The 25,277-nt window shown below is 47.7% G+C and overlaps 1 protein-coding gene and 19 non-coding genes across 20 annotated transcripts in view; 1 reads left to right on the top strand and 19 right to left on the bottom strand.

Moving 5' to 3' along the window:
• DNAJC5B (DnaJ heat shock protein family (Hsp40) member C5 beta) overlaps nt 1–25,277 on the top strand; it is a 38,331-nt gene that overhangs the window by 6,879 nt on the left and 6,175 nt on the right. Inside the window, exons 5-6 of the mRNA XM_061448376.1 lie at nt 19,778–19,991; nt 23,895–24,069. Of these exons, the coding sequence (XP_061304360.1) occupies nt 19,778–19,991; nt 23,895–24,069 (389 nt within the window). The remainder of the gene's footprint in view (nt 1–19,777; nt 19,992–23,894; nt 24,070–25,277) is intronic.
• TRNAY-GUA (transfer RNA tyrosine (anticodon GUA)) lies at nt 332–419 on the bottom strand. The gene is given in 2 exon segments: nt 332–367; nt 383–419. It is a non-coding gene; the product is annotated as a tRNA-Tyr (tRNA).
• On the bottom strand, nt 1,146–1,218 carry TRNAA-AGC (transfer RNA alanine (anticodon AGC)). The gene has a single exon. It is a non-coding gene; the product is annotated as a tRNA-Ala (tRNA).
• TRNAY-GUA (transfer RNA tyrosine (anticodon GUA)) lies at nt 1,542–1,629 on the bottom strand. Its single transcript is given in 2 exon segments — nt 1,542–1,577; nt 1,593–1,629. It is a non-coding gene; the product is annotated as a tRNA-Tyr (tRNA).
• On the bottom strand, nt 5,248–5,320 carry TRNAA-AGC (transfer RNA alanine (anticodon AGC)). The gene has a single exon. It is a non-coding gene; the product is annotated as a tRNA-Ala (tRNA).
• TRNAY-GUA (transfer RNA tyrosine (anticodon GUA)) lies at nt 5,644–5,731 on the bottom strand. Its single transcript is given in 2 exon segments — nt 5,644–5,679; nt 5,695–5,731. It is a non-coding gene; the product is annotated as a tRNA-Tyr (tRNA).
• On the bottom strand, nt 6,458–6,530 carry TRNAA-AGC (transfer RNA alanine (anticodon AGC)). Its single transcript has one exon. It is a non-coding gene; the product is annotated as a tRNA-Ala (tRNA).
• On the bottom strand, nt 6,854–6,941 carry TRNAY-GUA (transfer RNA tyrosine (anticodon GUA)). Its single transcript is given in 2 exon segments — nt 6,854–6,889; nt 6,905–6,941. It is a non-coding gene; the product is annotated as a tRNA-Tyr (tRNA).
• TRNAY-GUA (transfer RNA tyrosine (anticodon GUA)) lies at nt 8,084–8,171 on the bottom strand. The gene is given in 2 exon segments: nt 8,084–8,119; nt 8,135–8,171. It is a non-coding gene; the product is annotated as a tRNA-Tyr (tRNA).
• TRNAA-AGC (transfer RNA alanine (anticodon AGC)) lies at nt 8,918–8,990 on the bottom strand. Its single transcript has one exon. It is a non-coding gene; the product is annotated as a tRNA-Ala (tRNA).
• TRNAY-GUA (transfer RNA tyrosine (anticodon GUA)) lies at nt 9,308–9,395 on the bottom strand. The gene is given in 2 exon segments: nt 9,308–9,343; nt 9,359–9,395. It is a non-coding gene; the product is annotated as a tRNA-Tyr (tRNA).
• TRNAA-AGC (transfer RNA alanine (anticodon AGC)) lies at nt 10,142–10,214 on the bottom strand. The gene has a single exon. It is a non-coding gene; the product is annotated as a tRNA-Ala (tRNA).
• TRNAY-GUA (transfer RNA tyrosine (anticodon GUA)) lies at nt 10,532–10,619 on the bottom strand. The gene is given in 2 exon segments: nt 10,532–10,567; nt 10,583–10,619. It is a non-coding gene; the product is annotated as a tRNA-Tyr (tRNA).
• Nucleotides 11,366–11,438, bottom strand: TRNAA-AGC (transfer RNA alanine (anticodon AGC)). Its single transcript has one exon. It is a non-coding gene; the product is annotated as a tRNA-Ala (tRNA).
• On the bottom strand, nt 11,756–11,843 carry TRNAY-GUA (transfer RNA tyrosine (anticodon GUA)). Its single transcript is given in 2 exon segments — nt 11,756–11,791; nt 11,807–11,843. It is a non-coding gene; the product is annotated as a tRNA-Tyr (tRNA).
• On the bottom strand, nt 12,969–13,056 carry TRNAY-GUA (transfer RNA tyrosine (anticodon GUA)). The gene is given in 2 exon segments: nt 12,969–13,004; nt 13,020–13,056. It is a non-coding gene; the product is annotated as a tRNA-Tyr (tRNA).
• Nucleotides 14,199–14,286, bottom strand: TRNAY-GUA (transfer RNA tyrosine (anticodon GUA)). Its single transcript is given in 2 exon segments — nt 14,199–14,234; nt 14,250–14,286. It is a non-coding gene; the product is annotated as a tRNA-Tyr (tRNA).
• Nucleotides 15,371–15,443, bottom strand: TRNAA-AGC (transfer RNA alanine (anticodon AGC)). Its single transcript has one exon. It is a non-coding gene; the product is annotated as a tRNA-Ala (tRNA).
• On the bottom strand, nt 15,766–15,853 carry TRNAY-GUA (transfer RNA tyrosine (anticodon GUA)). The gene is given in 2 exon segments: nt 15,766–15,801; nt 15,817–15,853. It is a non-coding gene; the product is annotated as a tRNA-Tyr (tRNA).
• TRNAY-GUA (transfer RNA tyrosine (anticodon GUA)) lies at nt 16,979–17,066 on the bottom strand. The gene is given in 2 exon segments: nt 16,979–17,014; nt 17,030–17,066. It is a non-coding gene; the product is annotated as a tRNA-Tyr (tRNA).

Here is a 25,277-nt window from a genome sequence, read left to right as displayed (position 1 = left end):
TGAGCTAATTCCCCAGCCCATGGCCTTGCCCTGAGGTCCTCTCCCCTCCCAAGCACACAACCCTGACCCAGCCTCTCCAGCAACCTGGGTCTCCCATCCACCTGGCTACCACCATCCCAGCCACCAAATCCCTTTGCTGCTGCTGGTGACCACTGACAACCCCTGATGGTGCACAGGGGCCACCGTCCCGTGCCCAGGGTTCACCAGAACTGCCTTGCTTGGTTCCTCTTCCTCAGCAAGGGCAAGAGCTGAAGGCTGTGCGGGCCTTGAAGGGCAGGCAGGGCCAAAAGGCAGAGGTGCCACAGGGTGTGTTCCAGAGCCAAAAGGGCACTCCTTCGAGCCGGAGTTGAACCAGCGACCTAAGGATGGCCGTGCAAGGAGCCTACAGTCCTCCGCTCTACCAGCTGAGCTATCGAAGGAATCATGGGGCATGCCCAGGACCTCCCCCATCACACGCTCACCCAAAACTGCCCAAGATGCAGTGCAGTATGATGCCTCCATTCCAACAGCCTGACTCAAACAACCTTGGCTCAATTCTCACAACACTTGCTCAGCCCTTTAGCCCATCGCATCGTCCAAATCCACAAACAGAATAGGTACACAACCTCCTGGGATGTCATCAGCACACGGATTCTCCTCAACTCCAAAATCGCCATCCTTAAGTTCTTTTCCGGCTGCCCTTGATTCACTGTCACTGGACTGCCTTTTGCCCTCCCATCAAGTTCCAGGCAAATGGACAGATATTCCTTGAGTCCATAAGCTGCTCCTACGAGAGGAGAAAAAACATACTTAAACCCTCTGAACCTCTGTATCTCCTAGTGGATGATGCCCACTGTCCTGAAACCATTCACAAAGAGAAGTACCTCCATTCCCTGGTGGCATTTTTGGAGGCCCTGCGGTGAGCATGCTCCCATTTCATGCATATCTTTCCTCCATGGGGTAGCTCAAACCTGGACACAGTGCTGAAAATGACATCTGATGGTTGTCAAGCAAAGTAGAAAATCAGTTCCCTCTATGAAACTTCCCTGAGAACTTTTAATGCAGCCATTGATGTCATCCTCCTCCGTATAGCCTGGGCACATCACCCTGTCCCCAGAAAGCTCCCAACAAAAGGCCTTGTGACCAGGCAAAGGAAGAAAAAGCTCTGGAGAATGCGGGCATCGATCCCGCTGCCTCTCACATGCTAAGCGAGCGCTCTACCACTTGAGCTAATTCCCCAGCCCATGGCCTTGCCCTGAGGTTCTCTCCCCTCCCAGGCACACAGCCCTGACCCAGCCTCTCCAGCAGCCAAAGCCTGTGTCTCCCATCCACCTGACTACCACCATCCCAGCCACCAAACCACTTTGCTGCTGGTGGTGAATACTGAAAACCCCTGATGGTGCACAGGGGCCACCGTCCCGTGCCCAGGGTTCACCAGAACTGCCTTGCTTGGTTCCTCTTCCTCAGGAAGGGCAAGAGCTGAAGGCTGTGTGGGCCTTGAAGGGCAGGCAGGGCCAAAAGGCAGAGGTGCCACAGGGTGTGTTCCAGGGCCAAAAGGGCACTCCTTCGAGCCGGAGTTGAACCAGCGACCTAAGGATGGCCGTGCAAGGAGCCTACAGTCCTCCGCTCTACCAGTTGAGCTATCGAAGGAATTATATGGACATTCATAGCTCATGCCTTCAGCCTGGTATTTTCTGTCTGTGTCTCCTTCTGTCTTCTTTTGTTCCCAGGTCTACTCTCTGGTTTGTAGATGTGAGAAGCTGAAAAATCCTTTACTTCGTGTAAACACTCTTTAGCAACAATTAAAACATCAATGTGTTATTTACATTCTTCTCATCCTAAATCTAAACCACAGCAGTATATCTTTTACTATGAAAAAAATTGTCTGTTCCTTCTGAAACCACTATAATATCCACTTTTTCTACAGCATCTGTATTATGTCCATTTCCTACACTTTACATCCTTTCTTGTCTTTTGATATGTACACACAAATGTTCTCTTAGTCTATGATCCATCCTTTTAACATATCACTTGAGCTCATGTAATTGATAACTTTTGGCTCCATCTGTCATAGTAGTCTTTCTGGGCAGAAAAGATGGTGTGTGGTGTTGGATTGTTGAACAATGAGACCAGTTCTGTTTTTATCACTGCACTTTGACCAGTTACATCAAAATTCATTCTTCATTAATCTGGATATTTTTCATTGCAATACTGATGATATGGCTGATAGCAACCATAGTAGTGGCATACATTATTGTACAGCAGTTAACATACAATTCAAATATTGGCTATTCTCACTCAGAATCTAATCCCCTCGAGGTACACACTGGACTTCCCTATCCCCCCACATTATCCAGTAAGTGTGCTGAGGTCCTTGAACAAAAACAGTCCCATGGATGGGGTTGCCTTTGCCTATATCAGGAATAGCCCAGACTGTTTTATCCAGCACACTTTTTTATGTGCACTACAGGGACTTTATCCTCTTCTATAGTACATAAAGGTCTGATGTTTGATTGGGCAGTTGGAAAATCCCCTGGTATTGACTAACCAGGTGGCTTTTGCTAAGTGTGTATCCCAATGTTTGAATGTCCCACCACCCACTGCTCTGTGTAGTCTTCAACAGTCCACTATACCTTTTAATTTTCCCAGAGGCTGGTACATGATAGGGGATGTGATATACCCACTCAATCCTGTGCTCTTTGGCCCAGTGACTGTGAGGCTGTTCTGAAAACGAGTTCTGTTGTCTGACTCAGTTCTCTTTGGAGTGCCGTGTTGGCACAAGATTTGTTTCTCAAGGCCCAGGACACTGTTCCAGGCAGTGACATGGGGCACAGTGCCACATGTTTCCAGCCATCCAGTGGTTGCCTCCACCATGGTAAGCACCTGGCACTTGTCTTGGAGGGTTGGTGGGAGTGTGATATAGTCAATCTGCCAGGCATCCCTGTGTTCATACTTCAGCCATCGTCCTCCATATCAGAGAGGCTTTAACTGCTTGGCTTGCTTAATTGCAGCACATGTTTCACATTCATTGATAACCTGTGCAATAGTCTCCATGGTTAAGACTACCCCTCGATCACAAGCCTGTCTATATGTTGGATCTCCTCCTTGATGGCCTGAGGTGTCATGGGTCTATTGGTCTATAAATAATTTACCTTTATGTTGCCAATCTAAATCCATTTGAGGCACTTCAATCTTAGCAGCCTGCTGGTTGTTTTGGTGTTCTTCGATGTCCCAGTTCTTGGGACATAAGCATCTACATGATGTACTTTTACAACAAGGTTGTCTACCTAAGCAGCAAAATTGCTGTAATTCAGCATTCAAGATGGGTTTACCTCTGCCTTGCCAGTTGCTTTGCTTCCATTGCTGCAATCACTCCCACAAGGCATTTGCCACCATCCATGAGTCAGTATAAAGCACTGGCCATTTTTCTTGTTCAGTAATGTCTAAAACCAGCTGGGTATCTTTTACCTCTGCAATCTCACATGATTCACCTTGTCCTTCAGCAATTTCTGCAACTTGTCACATGGGACTCCACACAGCAGCTTTCCACCTTTGGTGTTTTCCTACAGTACAACGGGACCTATCAATGAACAGGGCATATTGCTTTTTATTTGCTCATTACACTGGGGCTTTTTCAGCATGTTACCTCCTCCTCTGGTAACATTCCAAAATCTCTGGAATTGCCAGGGTGACAGCATACTTTTTCCAAATATTTTACTAGTTTTTCAGGATTCTGCACTTGTTCAGGGGTGAAATTCCAAAACATGGTAGGTGGCCTCTGTCTTAGGCACTTGCTGATACTATTCCCCACACCCTGCCATTCAACTACTCAGTTTTAGGCCAGATCTCTGGGTGATATTCTTAATAGTTGGTTTTAACCTTAAACAAGAGCTAAAACACATTCAGGAGACTGCAATAGGATTATGTTGGTTTGACATTCAAAGTTCTCAAGAGCTGTTGTAACTAGCCTAGAGGTGAAAGGGAAGATGGAGGAAGGTATCTCCCCATTAGATTGGCTCTGGAGGAAAAAAGATAAAAGTTGTAATTATTAATAGTTTCCAATAGATGTCTCCCAAAGTACGGAGATGACACTAATGCTGAGTACAAATACCAGAGTAGTCTCATGACCAGGAGTTTAGAATCATAGAATAGTTAGGGTTGGAAAGGACCTTGAGATCATCAAGTTCCAACCCTTCTGCCATGGGCAGGGACACCTCACACTAAACCATGTGTTTAATCCTATCGTAAACTAGTGTTACATAGTACAGCAAAATTATGAACTTCACCCAGCACCAGGAGGTGATAAACAACACACCGGGGAACATACACAGCAAGTAAGCTGATAAACAATGGAACTCTGTGAACATGAGCAACAACTCTGAGAGCAAATAACTCAACATTGTCACCAGTGACTATTAAAGTAATAACATGAATGCTTATAAAAAAACATGTTTTATGATGCTGTGGTCAGATCTGTTATCTCAAATCCTCGAGCCCCATATTGGGCATGAAAAAGGACTGTTGTGGTTTAACCCAACCGGCAGTTAAACGCCATACAGCCATTTGCTCCTTTTGCTCACTCCCCCCACCAGTGAGATGGGGGAAGGAACTGGACGAAAAAAAAAAAGGAAATTTTGTGGGTTGAGATAAAGTCAGTTAACTAGGACAGAAAAATAAAGGAATATTAAAAAATAATAACAAGAACAATATAATAATAATGACAGAATTAGAATATACAAGTGATGTACAATGCAGTTGCTCACCACCAGTTGACTGATGCCCAGATAGTTCTCAAGCAGCAACCCCCAGCCAGTTTTCCCCTAGTATATATACTTAACATGGCATCATATGCTATGGAACACCCCTTTGGGCAGTTTTGCCCAGGTCTGGTGACAGTGTCTCCTACCAGTTTCTTCTACCCTTCAGCCTGTTCATTACTGTAGTCGTGTGAGGAGCAGAAACATCCTTGCTTGACTTGTTGTAAAACTGGTTAGCAACAACTAAAACATGAATCTGTTATCAATGTTATTCACCTCCTAAATCCAAAACACAGCACTACACCAACTATAACAAAGAAAATGAACTGTATCTGCTGAAGCCAGGACAGACACATTATTAAAGATGCCATCAATCACATGCTGAGCAAAGACACAAAAAGCTATAACTCAATCAAGAGACCATTCCGCTGTTGGTGCAGCCCCAGATGCTACAATTTTCCACGAACACCTCTCGTAGGTACCTCTGACAAGGAAAGAAAAAAAAAAGCTCTGGAGAATGCAGGGATCGATCCCGCTGCCTCTCACATGCTAAGCGAGCGCTCTACCACTTGAGCTAATTCCCCAGCCCATGGCCTTGCCCCGAGGTCCTCTCCCCTCCCAGGCACACAGCCCTGACCCAGCCTCTCCAGCAGCCAAAGCCTGGGTCTCCCATCCACCTGACTACCACCATCCCAGCCACCAAATCCCTTTGCTGCTGGTGGTGACCACTGACAACCCCTGATGGTGCACAGGGGCCACCGTCCCCTGCCCAGGGCTCACCAGAACTGCCTTGCTTGGTTCCTCTTCCTCAGCAAGGGCAAGAGCTGAAGGCTGTGCGGGCCTTGAAGGGCAGGCAGGGCCAAAAGGCAGAGGTGCCACAGGGTGTGTTCCAGAGCCAAAAGGGCACTCCTTCGAGCCGGAGTTGAACCAGCGACCTAAGGATGGCCGTGCAAGGAGCCTACAGTCCTCCGCTCTACCAGCTGAGCTATCGAAGGAACCAAGGGGCATGCCCAGGACCTCCCCCATCACACGCTCACCCAAAACTGCCCAAGATGCAGTGCAGTATGATGCCTCCATTCCAACAGCCTGACTCAAACAACCTTGGCTCAATTCTCACAACACTTGCTCAGCCCTTTAGCCCGTCGCATCGTCCAAATCCACAAACAGAATAGGTACACAACCTCCTGGGATGTCATCAACACACGGATTCTCCTCAACTCCAAAATCGCCATCCTTATGTACTTTTCCTGCTGCTCTTGATTCACTGTCACTGGACTGCCTTTTGCCCTCCCATCAAGTTCCAGGCAAGTGGACAGATATTCCTTGAGTCCATAAGCTGCTCCTACGAGAGGAGAAAAAACATACTTAAACCCTCTGAACCTCTGTATCTCCTAGTGGATGATGCCCACTGTCCTGAAACCATTTGCAAGGAGAAGTGCCTCCATTCCCTGGTGGCATTTTTGGAGGCCCTGCGGTGAGCATGCTCCCATTTCATGCATATCTTTCCTCCATGGGGTAGCTCAAACCTGGACACAGTGCTGAAAATGACAGTTGATGCCTGTCAAGCAAAGTAGAAAATCAATTCCCTCTATGAAACTTCCCTGAGAACTTTTAATGCAGCCATTGATGTCATCCTCCTCTGTATAGCCTGGGCATATCACCCTGTCCCCAGAAAGCTCCCAACAAAAGGCCTTGTGACCAGGCAAAGGAAGAAAAAGCTCTGGAGAATGCGGGCATCGATCCCGCTGCCTCTCACATGCTAAGCGAGCGCTCTACCACTTGAGCTAATTCCCCAGCCCATGGCCTTGCCCTGAGGTTCTCTCCCCTCCCAGGCACACAGCCCTGACCCAGCCTCTCCAGCAGCCAAAGCCTGGGTCTCCCATCCACCTGGCTACCACCATCCCAGCCACCAAATCCCTTTGCTGCTGGTGGTGACCACTGACAACCACTGAGGGCGCACAGGGGCCACCGTCCCGTGCCCAGGGTTCACCAGAACTGCCTTGCTTGGTTCCTCTTCCTCAGCAAGGGCAAGAGCTGAAGGCTATGCAGGACTTGAAGGGCAGGCAGGGCCAAAAGGCAGAGGTGCCACAGGGTGTGTTCCAGAGCCAAAAGGGCACTCCTTCGAGCCGGAGTTGAACCAGCGACCTAAGGATGGCCGTGCAAGGAGCCTACAGTCCTCCGCTCTACCAGCTGAGCTATCGAAGGAATCATGGGGCATGCCCAGGACCTCGCCCATCACACGCTCACCCAAAACTGCCCAGGATGCAGTGCAGTATGATGCCTCCATTCCAAAAGCCTGACTCAAACAACATTGGCTCAGTTCTCACAACACTTGCTCAGCCCTTTAGCCCGTCGCATTGTCCAAATCCACAAACAGAATAGGTACACAACCTCCTGGGATGTCATCAACACACGGATTCTCCTCAACTCCAAAATTGCCATCCTTAAGTTCTTTTCCGGCTGCCCTTGATTCACTGTCACTGGACTGCCTTTTGCCCTCCCATCAAGTTCCAAGCAAATGGACAGATATTCCTTGAGTCCGTAACCTGCTCCTACGAGAGGAGAAAAAACACACGTAAACCCTCTGAACCTCTCTGTCCCTGAGCAGAAAATGCCCCCTTTTCTGAGACCATCCATAAGGAGAAATCTCTCAATTTCATGGTGGTTATTTAGGTGTCTCTGCTGTATGGCTGCTCCGATTCATTCGTGTCTGTCCTCCGTGGGGGAGTGCACACCTGGATACAGTGCTGGAGATGACATTTGTTGGCGGGCAATTTAAAAGGTGAAGACAAATTCCTATGTTAAGCTGCTGTTACTACTTTTAATGCAGTCGTGAATGCCATCCTGCTCTACAAAACCTGGGCATTTCATCATCATTTCCCCAGTACTTACAGAGGAAAGAGAACCCCTGGAAAAGGGCTTGTTGTAAAGGCAAGAGGAATGAAAAGCTCTGGAGAATGCGGGCATCAATCCCGCTGCCTCTCACATGCTAAGCGAGCGCTCTACCACTTGAGCTAATTCCCCAGCCCATGGCCTTGCCCCGAGGTCCTATCCCCTCCCAAGCACACAGCCCTGACCCAGCCTCTCCAGCAACCAGAGCCTGTGTCTCCCATACACCTGACTACCACCATCCCAGCCACCAAATCCCTTTGCTGCTGGTGGTGACCACTGACAACCCCTGATGGTGCACAAGGGCCACCGTCCCCTGCCCAGGGCTCACCAGAACTGCCTTGCTTGGTTCCTCTTCCTCAGCAAGGGCAAGAGCTGAAGGCTGTGCGGGCCTTGAAGGGCAGGCAGGGCCAAAAGGCAGAGGTGCCACAGGGTGTGTTCCAGAGCCAAAAGGGCACTCCTTCGAGCCGGAGTTGAACCAGCGACCTAAGGATGGCCGTGCAAGGAGCCTACAGTCCTCCGCTCTACCAGCTGAGCTATCGAAGGAATCATGGGGCATGCCCAGGACCTCGCCCATCACACGCTCACCCAAAACTGCCCAAGATGCAGTGCAGTATGATGCCTCCATTCCAACAGCCTGACTCAAACAACCTTGGCTCAACTCTCACAACACTTGCTCAGCCCTTTAGCCCGTCGCATTGTCCAAATCCACAAACAGAATAGGTACACAACCTCCTGGGATGTCATCAACACACGGATTCTCCTCAACTCCAAAATCGCCATCCTTAAGTTCTTTTCCGGCTGCCCTTGATTCACTGTCACTGGACTGCCTTTTGCCCTCCCATCAAGTTCCAGGCAAATGGACAGATATTCCTTGAGTCTGTAACCTGCTCCTACGAGAGGAGAAAAAACACACCTAAACCCTCTGAACCTCTCTGTCCCTGAGCAGAAAATGCCCCCTTTTCTGAGACCATCCACAAGGAGAAATCTCTCAATTTCATGGTGGTTATTTAGGTGTCTCTGCTGTATGGCTGCTTCGATTCATTCGTGTCTGTCCTCCGCGGGGAAATGCACACCTGGATACAGTGCTGGAGATGACATTTGTTGGCGGGCAATTTAAAAGGTGAAGACAAATTCCTATGTTAAGCTGCTGTTACTACTTTTAATGCAATCGTGAATGCCATCCTGCTCTACAAAACCTAAGCATTTCATCATCATTTCCCCAGTATTTACAGAGGAAAGTGAACCCCTGGAAAAGGGCTTGTTGTCCAGGCAATAGGAATGAAAAGCTCTGGAGAATGCGGGCATCGATCCCGCTGCCTCTCACATGCTAAGCGAGCGCTCTACCACTTGAGCTAATTCCCCAGCCCATGGCCTTGCCCTGAGGTCCTCTCCCCTCCGAAGCACACAACCCTGACCCAGCCTCTCCAGCAACCTGGGTCTCCCATCCACCTGGCTACCACCATCCCAGCCACCAAACCACTTTGCTGCTGGTGGTGAATACTGAAAACTCCTGATGGTGCACAGGGGCCACCGTCCCGTGCCCAGGGTTCACCAGAACTGCCTTGCTTGGTTCCTCTTCCTCAGCAAGGGCAAGAGCTGAAGGCTGTGCGGTCCTTGAAGGGCAGGCAGGGCCAAAAGGCAGAGGTGCCACAGGGTGTGTTCCAGAGCCAAAAGGGCACTCCTTCGAGCCGGAGTTGAACCAGCGACCTAAGGATGGCCGTGCAAGGAGCCTACAGTCCTCCGCTCTACCAGCTGAGCTATCGAAGGAATCATGGGGCATGCCCAGGACCTCGCCCATCACACGCTCACCCAAAACTGCCCAAGATGCAGTGCAGTATGATGCCTCCATTCCAACAGCCTGACTCAAACAACCTTGGCTCAACTCTCACAACACTTGCTCAGCCCTTTAGCCCGTCGCATTGTCCAAATCCACAAACAGAATAGGTACACAACCTCCTGGGATGTCATCAACACACGGATTCTCCTCAACTCCAAAATCGCCATCCTTAAGTTCTTTTCCGGCTGCCCTTGATTCACTGTCACTGGACTGCCTTTTGCCCTCCCATCAAGTTCCAGGCAAATGGACAGATATTCCTTGAGTCTGTAACCTGCTCCTACGAGAGGAGAAAAAACACACGTAAACCCTCTGAACCTCTCTGTCCCTGAGCAGAAAATGCCCCCTTTTCTGAGACCATCCACAAGGAGAAATCTCTCAATTTCATGGTGGTTATTTAGGTGTCTCTGCTGTATGGCTGCTTCGATTCATTCGTGTCTGTCCTCCGCGGGGAAATGCACACCTGGATACAGTGCTGGAGATGACATTTGTTGGCGGGCAATTTAAAAGGTGAAGACAAATTCCTATGTTAAGCTGCTGTTACTACTTTTAATGCAATCGTGAATGCCATCCTGCTCTACAAAACCTAAGCATTTCATCATCATTTCCCCAGTATTTACAGAGGAAAGTGAACCCCTGGAAAAGGGCTTGTTGTCCAGGCAATAGGAATGAAAAGCTCTGGAGAATGCGGGCATCGATCCCGCTGCCTCTCACATGCTAAGCGAGCGCTCTACCACTTGAGCTAATTCCCCAGCCCATGGCCTTGCCCTGAGGTCCTCTCCCCTCCGAAGCACACAACCCTGACCCAGCCTCTCCAGCAACCTGGGTCTCCCATCCACCTGGCTACCACCATCCCAGCCACCAAACCACTTTGCTGCTGGTGGTGAATACTGAAAACCCCTGATGGTGCACAGGGGCCACCGTCCCGTGCCCAGGGTTCACCAGAACTGCCTTGCTTGGTTCCTCTTCCTCAGCAAGGGCAAGAGCTGAAGGCTGTGCGGTCCTTGAAGGGCAGGCAGGGCCAAAAGGCAGAGGTGCCACAGGGTGTGTTCCAGAGCCAAAAGGGCACTCCTTCGAGCCGGAGTTGAACCAGCGACCTAAGGATGGCCGTGCAAGGAGCCTACAGTCCTCCGCTCTACCAGCTGAGCTATCGAAGGAATCATGGGGCATGCCCAGGACCTCGCCCATCACACGCTCACCCAAAACTGCCCAAGATGCAGTGCAGTATGATGCCTCCATTCCAACAGCCTGACTCAAACAACCTTGGCTCAATTCTCACAACACTTGCTCAGCCCTTTAGCCCGTCGCATTGTCCAAATCCACAAACAGAATAGGTACACAACCTCCTGGGATGTCATCAACACACGGATTCTCCTCAACTCCAAAATCGCCATCCTTAAGTTCTTTTCCGGCTGCCCTTGATTCACTGTCACTGGATTGCCTTTTGCCCTCCCATCCAGTTCCAGGCAACTGGACAGATATTCCTTGAGTCCGTAACCTGCTCCTACGAGAGGAGAAAAAACACACCTAAACCCTCTGAACCTCTCTGTCCCTGAGCAGAAAATGCCCCCTTTTCTGAGACCATCCACAAGGAGAAATCTCTCAATTTCATGGTGGTTACTTAGGTGTCTCTGCTGTATGGCTGCTCCGATTCATTCGTGTCTGTCCTCCGTGGGGAAATGCACACCTGGATACAGTGCTGGAGATGACATTTGTTGGCGGGCAATTTAAAAGGTGAAGACAAATTCCTATGTTAAGCTGCTGTTACTACTTTTAATGCAATCATGAATGCCATCCTGCTCTACAAAACCTAAGCATTTCATCATCATTTCCCCAGTATTTACATAGGAAAGAGAACCCCTGGAAAAGGGCTTGTTGTAAAGGCAAGAGGAAGAAAATGCTCTGGAGAATGCGGGCATCGATCCCGCTGCCTCTCACATGCTAAGCGAGCGCTCTACCACTTGAGCTAATTCCCCAGCCCATGGCCTTGCCCTGAGGTTCTCTCCCCTCCGAAGCACACAACCCTGACCCAGCCTCTCCAGCAACCTGGGTCTCCCATCCACCTGGCTACCACCATCCCAGCCACCAAATCCCTTTGCTGCTAGTGGTGGCCACTGAGACCCCCTGATGGTTCACAAGGGTCACCATCCCCTGCCCAGGGTTCACCAGAACTGCCTTGCTTGGTTCCTCTTCCTCAGCAAGGGCAAGAGCTGAAGGCTGTGCGGGCCTTGAAGGGCAGGCAGGGCCAAAAGGCAGAGGTGCCACAGGGTGTGTTCCAGAGCCAAAAGGGCACTCCTTCGAGCCGGAGTTGAACCAGCGACCTAAGGATGGCCGTGCAAGGAGCCTACAGTCCTCTGCTCTACCAGCTGAGCTATCGAAGGAATCATGGGGCATGCCCAGGACCTCGCCCATCACACGCTCACCCAAAACTGCCCAAGATGCAGTGCAGTATGATGCCTCCATTCCAACAGCCTGACTCAAACAACCTTGGCTCAATTCTCACAACACTTGCTCAGCCCTTTAGCCCGTCGCATCGTCCAAATCCACAAACAGAATAGGTACACAACCTCCTGGGATGTCATCAACACACGGATTCTCCTCAACTCCAAAATCGCCATCCTTATGTACTTTTCCTGCTGCCCTTGATTCACTGTCACTGGACTGCCTTTTGCCCTCCCATCAAGTTCCAGGCAAATGGACAGTTATTCCTTGAGTCCATAAGCTGCTCCTACGGGAGGAGAAAAAACATACTTTAAGCCCTTGGAACCTCTGTATCTCCTAGTGGATGATGCCCACTGTCCTGAAACCATTTGCAAAGAGAAGTGCCTCCATTCCCTGGTGGCATTTTTGGAGGCCCTGCGGTGAGCATGCTCCCATTTCATGCATATCTTTCCTGCACGGGGTAGCGCAAACCTGGACACAGTGCTGAAAATGACATCTGATGGTTGTCAAGCAAAGTAGAAAATCAATTCCCTCTATGAAACTTCCCTGAGAACTTTTAATGCAGCCATTGATGTCATTCTCCTCTCTATAGCCAGGGCATATCACCCTGTCCACAGAGCCCCAGAAAGCTCCCAACAAAGGGCTTTGTGACCAGGCAAAGGAAGAAAAAGCTCTGGAGAATGCGGGCATCGATCCCGCTGCCTCTCACATGCTAAGCGAGCGCTCTACCACTCGAGCTAATTCCCCAGCCCATGGCCTTGCCCTGAGGTCCTCTCCCCTCCGAAGCACACAACCCTGACCCAGCCTCTCCAGCAACCTGGGTCTCCCATCCACCTGGCTACCACCATCCCAGCCACCAAATCCCTTTGCTGCTGGTGGTGACCACTGAGACCCCCTGATGGTTCACAAGGGTCACCATCCCCTGCCCAGGGTTCACCAGAACTGCCTTGCTTGGTTCCTCTTCCTCAGCAAGGGCAAGAGCTGAAGGCTGTGCGGGCCTTGAAGGGCAGGCAGGGCCAAAAGGCAGAGGTACCACAGGGTGTGTTCCAGAGCCAAAAGGGCACTCCTTCGAGCCGGAGTTGAACCAGCGACCTAAGGATGGCCGTGCAAGGAGCCTACAGTCCTCCGCTCTACCAGCTGAGCTATCGAAGGAATCATGGGGCATGCCCAGGACCTCGCCCATCACACGCTCACCCAAAACTGCCCAGGATGCAGTGCAGTATGATGCCTCCATTCCAACAGCCTGACTCAAACAACCTTGGCTCAACTCTCACAACACTTGCTCAGCCCTTTAGCCCGTCGCATTGTCCAAATCCACAAACAGAATAGGTACACAACCTCCTGGGATGTCATCAACACACGGATTCTCCTCAACTCCAAAATCGCCATCCTTAAGTTCTTTTCCGGCTGCCCTTGACTCACTGTTACTGGACTGCCTTTTGCCCTCCCATCCAGTTCCAGGGAAATGGACAGATATTCCTTGAGTCCGTAACCTGCTCCTACGAGAGGAGAAAAAACACACGTAAACCCTCTGAACCTCTCTGTCCCTGAGCAGAAAATGCCCCCTTTTCTGAGACCATCCACAAGGAGAAATCTCTCAATTTCATGGTGGTTATTTAGGTGTCTCTGCTGTGTGGCTGCTCTGATTCATTCGTGTCTGTCCTCCGCGGGGAAATGCACACCTGGATACAGTGCTGGAGATGACATTTGTTTGCAGACAATTTAATAGGTGAAAACAAATTCCTATGTTAAGCTGCTGTTACTACTTTTAATGCAGTCGTGAATGCCATCCTGCTCTACAAAACCTAAGCATTTCATCATCATTTCCCCAGTACTTACAGAGGAAAGAGAACCCCTGGAAAAGGGCTTGTTGTCCAGGCAAGAGGAAGAAAAAGCTCTGGAGAATGCAGGCATCGATCCCGCTGCCTCTCACATGCTAAGCGAGCGCTCTACCACTTGAGCTAATTCCCCAGCCCATGGCCTTGCCCCGAGGTCCTCTCCCCTCCCAGGCACACAGCCCTGACCCAGCCTTTCCAGCAACCAGAGCCTGGTTCTCCCATCCACCTGGCTACCACCATCCCAGCCACCAAATCCCTTTGCTGCTGGTGGTGACCACTGAGACCCCCTGATGGTGCACAAGGGCCACCGTCCCCTGCCCAGGGTTCACCAGAAGTGCCTTGCTTGGTTCCTCTTCCTCAGCAAGGGCAAGAGCTGAAGGCTGTGCGGTCCTTGAAGGGCAGGCAGGGCCAAAAGGCAGAGGTGCCACAGGGTGTGTTCCAGAGCCAAAAGGGCACTCCTTCGAGCCGGAGTTGAACCAGCGACCTAAGGATGGCCGTGCAAGGAGCCTACAGTCCTCCGCTCTACCAGCTGAGCTATCGAAGGAATCATGGGGCATTTCCTGGACCTCACCCATCACACACTCATCCAATGCTGCTCAAGCTGTAGCGCAGCACAATGCCTCCATTCCAACAGCCTGATTCATACAGCCTAAGCTCCAAAGTTGCAATGCTTGCTTATCCATGTAGCCCATCAAGTCATTGAAAACAAAACATATTAAGGCTCTATAGGCTCCCAGGATTTCATCTGCACAGAATCACAGAATTGTTAGGGTTGGAAGGCACCTCTGGAGACCATCTAGTCCAACTCTCCTGCCAAGCAGGGCTACCTATAGTAAGTTACACTGGAATGCATCCAGGTGGGCTTTGAATGTCTCCACAGAGGGAGACTCAACAAGCTTCCTGGGGAGCCTGTTCCAGTGCTCTGCCACCCTCAACAGAAAGAAATTCTTCCTCATGTTGAGGTGAAACTTCCTGTGTTAAAGTTGATGGCCATTGCTCCTCATCCTGTCACTGGGCACTTCTGGAAAGAGTCTGGCACCGTCCTCCTGGCACCCACCTTTGAGATATTTATATGCATTAATGAGATAGCCTCTCAGTCTTCTCTTTTACAGTTGGACTCTCCTCAAGGCCAAAAAGACCACCCCCATATCCTACTGCTCTATCCCTTGCTTCAGTTTCGCTGGGCTTTTGCCTACAGTTTCAGTACCACATGGAAGGACAGGCTTTCTATACCCCGTAACCTCCTACAAGCCCTGGAAGGTGATGAGGAAGCCCTGTGAACCCCTCTTTCTCCAGGTTTAATATGCCCAGTGTCCTGAGACAATCTGCAAGGAGAAATCCCTCCATTCCATGATGCCCCTGCACTGAGGGTGCTTCATTTCATTCATGTCTTTGCTCCACAGAGAGCCCAAAGTTAGATCCAGTGCTGGAGATCACATTTGAAGACATACAAGCAAAGAGGGAGAAAAACAATTCCACTCTGAAGCTACCTGTAATGCATTTAATGCAGCCATGCATGTCATCCTACTCTGTAATGCATGGGCACATCTGCATCTCATCACAGCCCCCAAAGGGCAGAGAACCCCTGGAAAAGGGCCCATTGTCCAGGCAAGAGGAATGAAAAGCTCTGGAGAATGCGGGCATCGATCCCGCTGCCTCTCACATGCTAAGCGAGCGCTCTACCACTTGAGCTAATTCCCCAGCCCATAGCCTTACCCTGAGGTTCTCTCCCCTTCCAAGCACACAGCCCTGACCCAGCCTTTCCAGCAACCAAAGCCTGGGTCTCCCATCCACCTGGCTACCACCATCTCAGCCACCAATCCGTTTGCTGCTGGTGGTGACCACTGACAACCCCTGATGGTGCACAAGGGCCACTGTCCCCTGCCCAGGGTTCACCAGAACTGCCTTGCTTGGTTCCTCTTCCTCAGCAAGGGCAAGAGCTGAAGGCTGTGCGGTCCTTGAAGGGCAGGCAGGGCCAAAAGGCAGAGGTGCCACAGGGTGTGTTCCAGAGCCAAAAGGGCACTCCTTCGAGCCGGAGTTGAACCAGCGACCTAAGGATGGCCGTGCAAGGAGCCTACAGTCCTCCGCTCTACCAGCTGAGCTATCGAAGGAATCATGGGGCATGCCCAGGACGTCCCCCATCACACGCTCACCCAAAACTGCCCAAGATGCAGTGCAGTATGATGCCTCCATTCCAACAGCCTGACTCAAACAACCTTGGCTCAGTTCTCACAACACTTGCTCAGCCCTTTAGCCCGTCGCATCGTCCAAATCCACAAACAGAATAGGTACACAACCTCCTGGGATGTCATCAACACACGGATTCTCCTCAACTCCAAAATCGCCATCCTTAAATTCTTTTCCGGCTGCCCTTGATTCACTGTCACTGGACTGCCTTTTGCCCTCCCATCAAGTTCCAGGCAAATGGACAGATATTCCTTGAGTCCATAAGCTGCTCCTATGGGAGGAGAAAAAACATACTTTAAGCCCTTGGAACCTCTGTATCTCCTAGTGGATGATGCCCACTGTCCTGAAACCATTTGCAAAGAGAAGTGCCTCCATTCCCTGGTGGCATTTTTGGAGGCCCTGCGGTGAGCATGCTCCCATTTCATGCATATCTTTCCTGCACGGGGTAGCTCAAACCTGGACACAGTGCTGAAAATGACATCTGATGGTTGTCAAGCAAAGTAGAAAATCAATTCCCGCTATGAAGCTTCCCTTAGAAATTTTTATGCAGCCATTGATGTCATCCTCCTCCGTATAGCCTGGGCACATCACCCTGTCCACAGAACCCCAGAAAGCTCCCAGCCAAGGGCCTTGTGACCAGGCAAAGGAAGAAAAAGCTCTGGAGAATGCGGGCATCGATCCCACTGCCTCTCACATGCTAAGCGAGCGCTCTACCACTTGAGCTAATTCCCCAGCCCATTGCCTTGCCCCGAGGTCCTCTCCCCTCCCAGGCACACAGCCCTGACCCAGCCTCTCCAGCAACCTGGGTCTCCCATCCACCTGGCTGCCACCATCCCAGCCACCAAACCACCTTGCTGCTGGTGGTGACCACTGAGACCCCTTGATGGTTCACAAGGGTCACCATCCCCTGCCCAGGGTTCACCAGAACTGCCTTGCTTGGTTCCTCTTCCTCAGCAAGGGCAAGAGCTGAAGGCTGTGCGGTCCTTGAAGGGCAGGCAGGGCCAAAAGGCAGAGGTGCCACAGGGTGTGTTCCAGAGCCAAAAGGGCACTCCTTCGAGCCGGAGTTGAACCAGCGACCTAAGGATGGCCGTGCAAGGAGCCTACAGTCCTCCACTCTACCAGCTGAGCTATCGAAGGATTTCCATGGCTGTGTTTGACATCCGTTCAGATTCTGTACCACAACCATATCTTTCCCTGTGCAAGATACTTTCCTGATTCCGCGTGTTGGTCCCTTCTCATATCACCCCTACAGCACAGTCTGTCCTGATCTTACCTCTTAACTTAAGCCTCCTACTGACAGAGGTCATTTTTGTGAGTGTATTTCTCTGACTTCATTTCCAGAAGTGCCTTATACATCTTGTGGCATGGCTGTTACCCTTCTTGTTTTCATTTTTTTCTCTGAAACATGTCATTTTGCTTGCTGCTCTGGAGGTCTGAAGTGTTTAGTGGTCCTGAGGTGGTGAGTGAGACCATTTATCACAAAAAAAAATTGAATGGACCTAAATCCTTGTGTTTTGTATGGGAAGTAGCCAAAAAACTCCTGTGTTCACTCTCCATTTTTTGGCTTTTTCCTTTTTCCCTCTTTGTACTGAACAATGATTATCACACAACTAGGAATATAACTTTCCTAAGGACCCATAGGGAAGCGTCTATATAGCTCATACTTCATGCTAGGTCACATAGTTCTTGTCCTTACTCTTACTGTTTCTTGGGTTGGACCTAGCGAGTCCTTTTTCTCACTCCTATGAATTCTTCTGCCAGCAGATAGATCACCTTCCCGTTACTAAATCATTTCTAATTACTATATATCATCTTGGTCTGCAGGAAGTTGTTTTGTTAATGTGCTTTTTTTAGTGAGGACAGTTTTCCCAAAATCAAAATAAGAACATACCTTTTATTAACTGTACTATGTTGAAAGCAATTCTATTAGTATTCTAAAATAACACTAAGTAAGGTGAGTGTGCAGCTGCTGTTTTTCACCTTTTGGAAACTTCATTTTGTTCAAATTCTTATTTTCATGAGATTTGAGGGTATACGGAGAGGGCAGAAGATGTCTCTTTGTATGTAGGAAAAGGAAGAATGGCTGGAGACTGGTTGTCCTATGCCTGCTACCACACATAGGTTTTGAAAGTAAATACCTCTCCCATTTTTTGCTTTTTAATTCTAATTGCAGGTTTGCTTTCTGCTAAGAAAAGGGATAGATTGCATAAGCTACTTAAATACTTGGATGGCATGTGATGTCATTAGTCATGCAAGACTTAGCTTGTTTTTCCAGTTCTCCATCTTTTATTATGTTTAAGGTCCCACATGTTAAATATGACTGAAAATGTATGCTTAAGGTACCACATGCACAGTATAGTAAATATGACCAAAACTGAAGCTCTTCACTTTATTGGAGACATGTTTAAGGAGTTCTGTATGATCTATGAGAAAATGACTGGAGTTCAGCATACAGAACTGAAGACATTGTTGGCAGAGGTGCTTCCCAGGCTCATATCAGTCTTGATATTGGCAGAATATGTCTGAAGCAGGAACTGTCATCAGGAGCAAAGCAGTTATATTTCACTGGGGGAATATCTTCTACTGGGACTCAGTGGAAAGTCAAGCAGGACTCCACCCTGAGGATAAATTCGTTAGGGGAAGAGTGGGAACACTGCCTTTGCACCACAAATAGTATTTTGGGGCATAATGGTCCTGGCTAGCTCCTGAAACACTCAGAACGAGTATTTATGAAATGCAACACACCTTGACTGAGGTGAGAATCAGTTATTTAAAACACTACTAAATCACTTTTGATGCCACCAGAGGTCAGCACTAGTCATTAAATACATGTCTTGGGAAAATCTTATTGCCAGTTCTCCAAAAGGAGTGGTGACTTCTGAAAAGATACACTTCTGTCTATGCTTGTTTTACAAGTACATGTGAGCTCACACTGCCAATGCTTCAGCATGGTTGGAAGCAAACCCTTTCTTCTGTAAGCTTTTCTTCCCCAGTGCTGTTTGTGAGCTAACAGTCCCACACTGTTCCTTTCAAGCTGTATCTGTCCTTGGATGCCATAGCACTGAGTACAGTCAGGGGGGAAAAGTGGTACTGAGCCCTGTCCCAACAAAGCCTTCCCACCAGCATAAACAGCCCAAAGCTATTGATGATCAGCTTCCACTGCTTTAAGGACTGTCTCAGAAGTGCACCAGTGGGGAGCTAGGCCCAGAGAAAAGCACTTAAAACTGGGGCTAACTTACTGTGATTTCCCACTTGTGTTTCAGAAAGATAGTTCCTTTCTATTGCAGCTCATACCTGTGTTTCCAGACAGAACCACTGTCTGGGCTTCTGCAAACACAGATACTGTTCACAAAATTTTAATAGAGCTACTTTCGGCAGGCAATCAAATACAGAATTTGTTATAAAGAAGACAGTGTTGACGGCATAAGCAGTGTGATTATCCTGGTTTTAAACAACCTTTAGAAAGTCTTTATCTTTGTTGAAACCTGCTAAATGATGTAAATCAGTTGACAGTCATAATGAAACAAATGCCTGTGCTTTATTATCATGCTGCAATCTATGCTTTCAGAATTTTCACTGTCTCCTTTAACATGGTAGCTGACTAGGTATCCATACAAAAAGTTCATGCTTATTGTCATAGAACACTTTTTTACCAAAATTTTCATGTTCAGTCATTTTGTGTCACTTTTCTTTCACTGAGTGTGTCAGACCTGGAACTCTGGAACTGTTTGGAATTATTATATCTCTATTAAAATCTGTTTTGCAATGTTTTCTAAGTGTCTGTATGCCTATGCAGACATACAGATGACTTGTTTCCTTTTTGCTTTGTTTTGTTTTTCCTATTTAAGAAAACTGGCTCTGAAATACCATCCAGACAAGAACCCGGACAATCCAGAGGCTGCAGAAAAATTTAAAGAGATCAACAGTGCTCACGCAACATTGACTGATCTGTCCAAGCGAAACATATATGACAAGTATGGATCCTTAGGGCTCTATGTGGCAGAACAGTTTGGTGAGGAAAATGTTAACACCTACTTCATACTCTCAAGCTGGTGGGCAAAGGTAAGCTGTTATTTTCTGTTGGAAATCGAATGTTGCAATGTACACAATTCTATACACAAGGAGCCCCCTGAAAAATGATCTCTCTACAAGCTTAATAGATAGTACGATATGATTCTAAACCACTACTAAAAGCTTAATTAAACAATGACATTATCTGAAAAATCAACAGTGGCAGAATGTAACGTAAGTTCAGAATAGAACTAATATTGAATGTTTTCCCTTTTAACTTGGTAAATAGTTAAATAGGGTGCATGTTTTGTAACACTTTCAGACATTAATCAGATTTGAATCTAGTGCTCCAGGTTAATTTTGAGTTTCTTTTCAGTAATGACTAAATAAAAATGACTCATTGTCCAAAAACGGGAAGTCCCACTTATATGACAACCAGTTAATAAGTTATTACAGCACAAATTTAGCTGTGTTCTTTGCTATATATAGCACATAGCGTAAGCAAGCAATAATAATACATAACACTGTGATTATGGTGTCATATGTGCCCTGATGAGGGGGTGAGAGAAAGGAAGTGGAAGAAAAGGTGGAGTGGAGGAAGAGAGCAGGAAAGGAAGAAAATGATACATCAAAAACTGGCATATTGCTCAAGGAAAAGCTCATCATGGGCTGTTCTCATCATAAAAGAGTTGTTAATGTGCTTTCTTATGTCACTGGTGTCTTCCGATGTTTGCATATGTCAAAATTGAGTGTTTCTGCAAATACTCATATGTTACAGAAATGTAACAAACCAGTGGAACTGCAAATGTGCAAAATCTGTGCTGTCCCCACCTCTTTCCACCAACAGGAAAGCAAGGCTCTGCTGGAGTGCATAGGAAAATGATATGTACTGCGTGAAGCAAGCACAGCTTTGATCTGAGAACCATGGAACATGGATTCCTGTACTCAGCAAAGATCAGTGCTTTACTGCCCTGAAGCCCCCTTTCAAGCTGAGAAGTCACTTGCACACTTTGTGAGAAGCCACAATTTGTCTGCTGAATCAGGATGAGACAGCAACTACTCAGATGCAGAACAGTGAATGAAACTAATGAATGAGATACTGGTGTTTAAATTACACTTGCAAAGGCACAGTTGCACCCTCAGAAACAGGCTGGAAGCTGCTCACTTGCAGCTACTGTAGCTCACTCCTGCTGCAGGCTGGACTCCCCAGTACAGCCACTGTGTTTTCCTGCGGCATCATTCCCTCTTTTCTTTGCTGCCCACCCTCTCCTTTGGTCTCTGTGTCACAGTTCAGGTGCCAGGAAGCATTGGCTTAGAGCTGACTGCTATTAACAGTCTTGGTAAGCAAGGTTTTTCAAAGTAAGCTAAATCACAGTTTGCTGCTCTTTTTAGCTTATATTTCCCCTTCTTCTTACTGATCTTTAATGGAAATTTTATGGAGTATAAAATCCTCTGTGATTAGAAAATCAGGAACAGAAATAACTGCTTTGGCTTTGACTCATAAGGAGAGCAGTGGACAGTACAGGAAGCAGCTAGTAAGTCCCTAATAGTTAAAAGAGGAATGTGTGGACTGTTTCAAGGTAGCTGTATTCCAGAGGTGAGACAAGATACCCTGAATATCCCAGCAGAAGTTATCACTGTGTCCTGGTTTTTAAGAATTCTGTACAAAAACTCCAAAATCTCCATAGAGACTTATTTGAGGATTGTCACAGGTAGTCTCTCTATCCCTCCCCCAACCCAAAATCTTGCCACCTCCAAAGCATGAACACGCCATCCAAGTGGGTTTTTTTGCAAGCTGAGCTCATTATTCCTCATCTCTTTTTAACTCATGCACAAATGCTGGGTCATTTTCAGATTTTTCTAGTGACTATCACAATGCTATGTGACTCTGATACATTATCTAAAAATGACCTCTGGACCCCTAATTTCTTCCATTCTGATAGAAGACAGTAGGGACTATAGCTTTCACACATTATCTTTCTCTTCAACTACGAACATTCCTAGTAAATCCTCTTCCCTAGCACACTCATACGCAGAAGATCTGACCATTGTGAGGAGGTGTATCATTAGAAGTAAGAAAACTCAAATGAAAGGAGAAATGCAAAGTGAAAATTACATTTTTTTGGAGTGCCAGACTCCTTAGCAGGCATGTTAAGCTGGGAACATACTGACATAGCTAATGGTAACTTTAACTCCTTCTCTACCGGACAGCATAGGATTTGGTTGGTTGTTTTAGCAAAAAGCAATTCTCCCTCTACCATAAAAACAGTTTATTGATCACATCAATAAACATTTACTATGATAATGTAAACACAAGAAATCTTGAAACATTTAAGGTATCATGAATAAATGTAAGGGTTTTTTTCCTCTATACATTTTTATTCTTTTTTCATACTATCCATTGTGGCTATTTATTCTCCATTATGGCATAAATGATAAACAGTCAGGTAACTTATTTTAGGACTTACAATATTTAGAATAGGTGTGGGTGTCCCTTGGAAGGAACACATTTTAAAACAGAAAGTCAGAGTCCTTCATTTATAAGTACCTTGCTCACACTTGATACATGTCTATATTAATATTAGGCATGTAAATAGTCTTACTACATTCAGAGATGCTTCAGTCGGCCTGCACTAACATTTTCAAACTGAGTGTTATTTACATAGCTTCATTGTCAAAGTTTGACAATATCCTGACATTTGTCTTTGCTTTCTTCCTCAGCAGCATGTTTTCTTACGAATATAATGAATAATTAGTAAAGTACAGACTATACAACTATAATGCTAAAGCCTGGCTATACCTCCAACCTACTTATACCTGGTGGCCACAAAGCTGTGCTGGCTTTACATACACATTCCACATATCAGCTTTGATTTGCTTTTCAGAAATGTCACTGTCTTTCCTTTGATCTTATGCCATTATGCCCAAGGAGAGATGTGGAGGTTTCTCCTCTGCCACAAAGAACTTGAGTAAGGAACATGGGGTGGCAGTGTCAGCATAAGGGCTCCTCTTCTGCAGGTCCCCCAAACCATTGCTGCGACACAACACACAGCCCCCAGCACCACAGCTGCGGAGCTGTGCTGTGTACCCAGGCAGTGACTTGGTCTGGAGGAAGAAGAGGTCTGTAAATTAAGTTTTCTGGCTGTTTAATCTGGCTAAGATCTCTAGTCTCGGCCCCAGACAGTTGTGCTGGCTCTGCTGAAGCCTCTGTGCTTTGTGTCAAAGGGACAGGAGTGGGCAGAGGGTGATGCAAGTGAGAACTTCTTGGCGCCTGAGTCCCAGATCAGGAAACACAGACCAAGGAGTCTAATTTAGGAGATGTCACCTGTGTGCTCTGGCACAGGCTAATGGGGAGAGAAAGACACCTCCGATGGGCAATTCAAATCTTCCTGAGGCTGAGTCACCCTCTGGAAGGACTTTCAACTGCCCATTGACTGTGGGGAGCTCATGGAAGCTACAGTCCTAATTTGGATGCCTTATTCCAGTGCCTAAAGTTATGTGGGATGCATCTGGGTCTTCACTTCTTTTTCTCTCAGCTTTGCTATTGACAAGAACCTGCCAGTAAATAAGTGTTTGCAAAAATGATCTTGGGCAAATGAGTCATTTTTAAGATGGAAATGAGTCATTTTGAGGTGGGTGGGGTTTTGCATACCGCTTGGAAGCTTTTCCTGAGGAACAGCCTCTGAAGACAGACTTTCAGAAGTTGAGCATTGTGGGAGCCTATTGGTTGGTGTCTTCTTTGCGGATGTGGTCCTTAAGCGGCAAAGAGGAGCTCATTCGTGAGGACTTTAGAAGGTCTGGCCCTTGTTTGGGCACTTGGCCAGCAGCTGGACTCCTCTGAGTGCTAAGCACTTCAGAACCCAAGTTCCTTTGACAATTTGCCGTCCGCAGGCTGCTGAGAGTTTGAAGAAGGTCACTGCTCACAGGGTTTTCCTCCCTCTGTGTTTAACACAGGGCCTGTTTGCAGTCTGTGGCCTGCTGACGGGCTGCTACCTCTGCTGCTGCCTCTGCTGCTGCTTCAACTGCTGCTGTGGGAAGTGTAAACCCAAAGCACCCGAAGGGGAAGAGCAGGAGTTTTGTGTGTCTCCAGAAGATTTGGAAGAGCAAATTAAGAACGACATGGAAAGAGGTGTGTATTATGTGGGCATACTGTGTGGCAAAGCTGTTCACAACAATCTTTAAAGCCTGTAGGCCAGATATTCTGCTCACGATGCTGAGGCTGGTCCAGACATCAGTGGAGATGTGCCAGTTCACTCTAGCTAACACCGTGACCTGATGAACTTCCCAAGTCATGTGTTAATGAAAACTTACGGCACTAACAAATATCTCCTGCATCATTAGAAGTCTCAAGGCTTATCTTAAGCAATGGTGTTCACTCTCTGTCCCCCATACCCACGCTGCTTCATATCCTAGATCCCGTACTTATACATGAGATCTGAATTGACTGGTGCTTGCCACATCTGACCCACCTGAATAAGCTCTCATTCAGGTTTTATCATGTATAATTTATGGCTAGCTGTGGTGGGCCAGCTGTATCCATCCAATAAAAGGCTTCAAGAGAAGATGCAAAGTCTTCAACAGTAAGGTTGTGCAGTAACCTAACAGAGTTTTCATGGGAGCTGCCGCAGCCCCCAAGCTGCTCACTCTCTCCTACACTGACAGTAGCGATTATGCTGCCTTACCAGGAGCCAGATCTTGGACATGATCCAGATGAAAACTAATCCTCTCAAAAATATGTGCAATTCCCTGCCCATTTAACACCTTGCCATGCCTCACAGTGAGGCAGGCTGAGTGCTGAGGCTGGTTCAAAGAAGGGAGCAAGAGTGCCTGGCCAAGAGCATGGGCGAGGGTAATGGGACACCCTTCTGTCTGCACATTCAAGTTTTGCCTATACCAAAGGATGATGGTGGTAATTTTCTGACTTGGCATGAGTGTGAGTTACGTATTTTAAACGAAGAGCCCTGTCCTAATCTGCTGAAGTGGGGCAGAAGTTTGCCTTCATCTTCAAGGGAAGCAGAAACATCTCAGACTGGACAGATTTGGGCACTTGCAGGTCAGGATGAGAAAGGCAACATCCCTTGCTTCAGCAGGGATAGACTTAGGCCACTTCTCAGTTGCAAATTCATATAAACAATGATTAGGAGTATGCTTTTTTATGAGGAAGGACCTAAGGACTCAGATCACTCTTTTTCTTTTCCATTGTTGTGGAAGGTCTTACGCTGCTACATTCTTACGTTTACTATGCTTAAATTAGCACTGCCAGATTGCAAAAGTCATGTTCCCTTAGCAGGGGAGATTTTTTTCCCCCAACTTTTCACACAAATTTACCCTTCCAGA

The sequence above is a fragment of the Pezoporus flaviventris genome, unplaced genomic scaffold (assembly GCF_033815535.1).
Source record: "Pezoporus flaviventris isolate CSIRO_AGI_PZ_B2104156 unplaced genomic scaffold, CSIRO_AGI_Pfla_v1 ptg000007l, whole genome shotgun sequence".
Lineage (NCBI taxonomy): Eukaryota > Metazoa > Chordata > Aves > Psittaciformes > Psittacidae > Pezoporus > Pezoporus flaviventris.
Note: the sequence above shows the minus strand (reverse complement) of the source record. Positions and strands in the feature narration are given on the sequence as shown.